This window comes from Phaseolus vulgaris, chromosome 3, assembly GCF_000499845.2.
Source record: "Phaseolus vulgaris cultivar G19833 chromosome 3, P. vulgaris v2.0, whole genome shotgun sequence".
Lineage (NCBI taxonomy): Eukaryota > Viridiplantae > Streptophyta > Magnoliopsida > Fabales > Fabaceae > Phaseolus > Phaseolus vulgaris.
The window spans coordinates 21,939,215-21,944,424 of NC_023757.2; the positions used below are offsets into that span (position 1 = coordinate 21,939,215).

The following is a 5,210-nucleotide window of genomic DNA, read 5'->3' on the forward strand; positions in this document are numbered from 1 at the left end:
AAATCCAGCCTATAACCTAAGTTTGGAGAACTTGTTCTCTGAGTTTATGCTTCAATTTTTGGATCTCATAGGCTAGAGGTCTTTATTTCACTTATTGCCTAGACATCTTGACCTCTTAGAGGCCTTCAATGTTTTTTCTTTATTATTATTTCTAGATATATTCGTAACCAAGCTTGGTACACCATATTCAAAGTCATATGTTCTTTCCATTTCAATAATCCGTTGGATAATGAGGTTTGAATCAATATGCTAACTGACTTTTTTATAATTGTCTCATGAAAAAAATATATAAATGCTTATAAGCTAATTAACAAACAATAAAAAGTAACAAAAATACTTGCAATACTCCTAAACTAGTTTTGTTCATCTGCTAAGGAGAATTATTTCCTCCAGATCATTCAGAAAGAAAAGAATTAGCAATATATCTGCTAAATTGTAGTGATTTTACATTTATTTCATGAGCAAAAATCTATCTTAGCAGTCCTGGTGTGGGTATACTGTTGATCATTCACTTTACTGATTACTAAGATATTTAAAAGTATGTTGTATTGATGTTAGATGTATCAGTAAATACAATATCTCAGTTCTGTTTGACGCTGCTTGTCTTTAGCCATTATGTAAAAAAATATTTCAACCAAAAACGTCAAAGGTTCCAGAATCACGATAATAAATGCATGCCCAAAAAGGATAAGCAACTAGCACCAGATAAAGTATTAAAACCTTGTAGAGAATTTTCCTGTCAGATACGATATTTTACTTCAACTCATTTTCAGATAGTTGTTTCCTAAGGTCCTTTAGAGCATCCACTACTTCTGCATCTAGATTGTGCTTCAATAATCTACCTTGAAAAGAAGTGGATCTGTATATGATAACATGAATAAGTAAACCAATCAGCAAGAACTGTCATTGTGATAGCATGCTCTTTTCTCAGAACACCAACATAAGCAGCACAACGGACAAATTGGTTCAATTCAATTGTACAAATGTTATGCGCTCTAGGGGTGTTCAGAGCCAAATTGATCCAATAAAAAACAGAAAACCAATTTAAAGAACCAATAATCGTTTAAAATCAAATTCTTTTCATTGATTTAGATAATTTTTACAAAACTGAGTTGGAACCTGTCCAAACTGAACAAACTGAAATCAATTATTTAAATATTATTATATTATCTATTATTTCACTCATATATGAAAATGTATGCGCGAGAGGAAAACCTAATATGTTTTCCTTGGTTCATGCCATAAATCTATGCAGAGGAGTAACTGAGTATGTTTAACATATGAATGGGCTGGTGGAAGAGTTGTCCTTGGAGTGTGAATGTTATCAGTAATCTTGGAGGAGAAAAATTGCTAAAGTAAAATAAATTATTACTGGAATGAAATAGTACAGAGGGGCTGGTTTTGATATTTTTGTTTTGAATTTCATGCAATATTGTACAAATATATGCATGAGGTTTGTTAGGCATATGGGATGTAGACCCTGGGAGTTATATAGTGTTTTTATGCCACAATATATAAATACAACACAACCACTTTTGCTCTTTATTTTTCTTTTGTTGTAAAAGGGTAAGCACCTCTTGTGCCTTTATATTTTATTATAGTTTCTTTTCTGATAAAAAAAGAGTTACTAATTTGTGTAAAATAATTATTTAATAATATACACAATGTTGAAGAGAAAAAATCTTTAATTATTGGAATAAGAAATGAAACTATTCCTCATTGTATAACATGAGGTCCTCATGTAAAAAAAAAAAGATCGAATGTATTTATACAAAAGTATACAACAAAACCAAAAAACTGATTCAAACCAAACCGCCTATAATTTTTTTATGTTTGGTTTAGATGTATCTTTACCCAAAAGCCAAACCTAACCGCACCACAAACACCCCTAATGTGTTGTGTTTTAACAAAGCAAAATATCCAAACTTCAAAGGTCGCTCGTCATTTTGCTTTCTTTATTGTAAGTTTTGTTTAATTGGAGGGATGAGGGTAGGGTTTTGGATGTGCTGTTGCCCATGATTGCATGAACTTCTCCTTACGAAAACCTGCCAAATACTGTTTTCTTTTCCTTCTCATTTTGGTTTTTTTTTTTTACAGGAAGCCCGTCAGGAATTAAACGGAAGCTTATACAATATAATCCAAGATGTGTGTTAACTAAGTGAATTTTCTCTAGTCCCCACTACCTTATTTTATTTTTCTTAATTTCTTATATGTCTTTTGGTATGTTACAAATGATTGATGTAGCTTTGGTGTTAGCCTGGTGGGGATGGTAAGCCATATGATGGCAACCTAGTTTATTGCACACACTAACCCATAAAGCATACTGAGAAATAAATTATAAGAGAATAGCCAGACCATATTTCATACACAAAATCAATATTTTCTCAAATTATTGCAATCAGGGCACACCTTTGCTCTTGAAGCATCTTTTCAACCTCCTTTTGCGATGCTTTGATCTACTACCCAAACAATTAAGAAATCGGACCAATGAAATTATCATTAAAGGGAATAAAATTCATCTGGCATGTTAAAAATAAAGATAGGATTTACTTTAGTGTCTATGTAATTTAAACTGATGTAAATCATTAAATCTAATATACCATCAGAAAGCTAGCGCTTATATGACATGTAAAGTACAGTGCCAGATAAATTAAGAAAAGAATTTTATGAGAGGAAGACATACAGAAGAATCCTGCCTCAAGTTAATGTTTTACCTCAGTTACCAAAGCCTTGCAACTCCAAATAAAGGCTCCCTGAAAGTCAGCAGCAATATAAATATGTTTAACCAATAAAAATAGCACAATGCAGACACTGTTACTTGATATTCAGTTGATAGTAACAATTAAAAATCATGAAACGGAAATCATGATAAGATCCGAGAATTACTTTTATTCATGCAGAAATTAAATAATTTGCATAGCTAAGGAGAGTGAAATACTCATAGCTGGAAAAATATTGTGAAAACAATTGGCAAACAAGTTGCATCCATTTCACTCAAGTTTTCAATTTATAGGAAGGAAGCATACAGCTCCATGTGCTGCTTGCTGATGGCAATGATCAGAAGTGACTACCCAGACTTTGGGGCAACCATCCTCCTTTAAAGCTGCAACCTAAAATGAGCAAAGAACACTGCTGTATTCATAAAGATGAAGCGGTTCTCTACTGAAGATTCACTTAATGAAAACAAGATTGAAACACTGTAAATCGAGATGACCTTAGTTATAAATCACATGCCTGACATTCATTGCATTTGAAGGTGCGTATAGAAGTGGCATTGGTAACGGGATCCAGAGGGCGACGGAAGAGCTAATTGGGTTTATAGAGATGGCTTGTGACCTTCTTATAAGATCTTAAATTTTCATTTTATAAAAGTTTTATGGAATAAGGCCAATTCCCAATAAATACTTATCCAAAAAAAAAGAAATTAATATGAATTGAACTTCTGTCTGGTAAGTTAAAATCAACTCATAAACTTCAACTTTTATAAAAGTTTTCTCATCAGACTAGATGGTTTTGTTTCTTATTTTGTTCTCTTATAGGATACAAGTGCTTGTGTAGAAGTTTATTCAAACTGATCTAAAGTATTTAAGTTGTTTAATCAAACACATCAGTAGTATGTCAAACTAAAGTTCAGTTTCCTAAATCCAGTTACAAAAGAAGGAAGCTCTCCAAAATTGCAGTTAGGAGCTACAATAAAGCAACCAGTAGTAACATCTAACCTCTTTTTCAATCCATGTATCAGCGCATGTTTCCCCTGAGAAAATAATATCAAGACTGCAAAATGGCCAAAATACAACATCAGAACTTGGAGGAATTTTAAAATGTAAAATGATACGTTTAAAGAAATAGTCCTTCACAACATATATGTTGTATGATAAATAAAATAAAGAAAAGAATACCCAGCGAAATCTTCCTTGTGGGTAGGGAATCCAGACATCATAGCATCAAAGACAACAACCACTTTGACCTCTGCAGAAATGAAAAGATGTATGAAGTTAGAGAGAAAAAAAGAGTTGCAATGTGGGGAGTGATAGGTAAATAAGAAGTAGAGAGAGGGACCTCTAAGCATGCTGAAGGTTACAAGCTCGTCAATTAGCTTTTGGCGAGCAATATCAAGTCTTCCTTTCATGAAATGTTTCTTGAGTTTCATCCAATAGCCGCAGACATTATAGCCATCCACAAGCAATACAGGGACGGCATTGTCTATACCCACCTGGTTTGTACTGCGGAAGACACATGATAACGTTATATTTAGAGATAATTGAGCGAAAGAAACATGTAAGAATGAATGAGGAGTTACTAGTAGAGAGAGGAGGTGGGGTCACGATAGAGGTCGGTGTCTACAACATCCTCATCCTTCTCCACCTTCTTCTTGCGGTAACTGGTTGAAGGTCGGGGAGTAGCAGAATTTCTATTTTGGAAGCTCTATTGAATGACATAAGAGTATAAATGAGTATGCATATGAGAGTGAAGGAGGGAAGGGGAAATTGAGTGAAGTTAAGTGACCTTCCATAGCTTTAGGAAGCGGAGATTTTGCTTGACGTTGGATGTGATTCTTGGAGGAGTGGATTCGGAACCCTGAGTCTCGTGCTGTTTCCTGCTTTTGTTGGCAACTATAACAATGTTTTGCCTATGACAAGATGATGATGATGAAGATGAAGAAGAAGAAGAAGAAGAAGGAGCATTGTGACTGCAGTCTCCACCTACTACAAAGGAATTACACGATGAAGGAACCGCGTTCAGTTTCATATTACAATTCTGCTAATTCAGCTTCATATCTTTCCTCTCTTCTCACCATTCATCCTTTCTTCCATTTCTCATCCTAGACCACCAATTCCAAATACCAATTTATTAATTAAATAAACAATACTTCATGTTTCTTTCTTTTGCCTTTCGTGGTTTTGCGGCCTGTTACGTGTCCCTCAGAGGTAGGCTGTTTCTTCCCGCACCCCATTATTTTTTTAAATCTCGAAATTGCCCTTTGAATTTTATTTCAACTTGAAAGGGCCTGGGCCTACCCTCTCTAAGCTGCCAATATTTCTTCCACTACCATTTTTTCAAAACTTTTCATAAATTTTAAAATTATTTTTTAAAATAATTATTACTATTCATATATTTAGATTATTCTAAATCATTTAGTATTCCAAATATTTTTTTTTTAAATTTGAAATTTATTTATAGTTATTATTATCAAATAAAAAAAGTAGTAT

General features: G+C 33.5%; 1 protein-coding gene across 10 annotated transcripts; it reads right to left on the reverse strand.

The window, feature by feature from the left end:
* Positions 1 to 529: 529 nt before the first annotated feature.
* LOC137806874 (uncharacterized) lies at positions 530 to 4,863 on the reverse strand. Of its 10 annotated transcripts, none has more exons than XR_011080440.1 (9): positions 4,507 to 4,863; positions 4,301 to 4,425; positions 4,060 to 4,223; positions 3,900 to 3,969; positions 3,720 to 3,774; positions 3,027 to 3,110; positions 2,715 to 2,753; positions 2,410 to 2,519; positions 530 to 859 (listed from the first exon to the last, which is right to left on the reverse strand). XR_011080440.1 is itself a non-coding variant. In XM_068607214.1 (9 exons), exons 1-9 carry the CDS (start codon positions 4,747 to 4,749, stop codon positions 754 to 756), a joined length of 933 nt encoding a protein of 310 aa, XP_068463315.1. In that variant the 5' UTR covers positions 4,750 to 4,863; the 3' UTR covers positions 530 to 753. The 10 variants fall into 10 exon arrangements, 4 of the variants coding, with proteins under 4 accessions (XP_068463315.1, XP_068463319.1, XP_068463316.1 ...); XR_011080441.1 differs by having other exon boundaries at positions 2,410 to 2,456; positions 2,684 to 2,753; XR_011080442.1 differs by having other exon boundaries at positions 2,410 to 2,459; positions 2,684 to 2,753.
* Between the last annotated feature and the right edge of the window lie 347 nt (positions 4,864 to 5,210).

Bases quoted from the DNA above. Each gene is read 5' to 3' on its own strand.
- LOC137806874 (XM_068607214.1), bottom strand. From the start codon at position 4,749: ATGAAACTGAACGCGGTTCCTTCATCGTGTAATTCCTTTGTAGTAGGT. The intron at 3,111-3,719 runs GTTAGATGTTAC...TGCTCATTTTAG, and splicing joins ATACATGGATTGAAAAAGAG to GTTGCAGCTTTAAAGGAGGA. The intron at 860-2,409 runs GTGTGCCCTGAT...TATCATATACAG, and splicing joins AAGATGCTTCAAGAGCAAAG to ATCCACTTCTTTTCAAGGTA.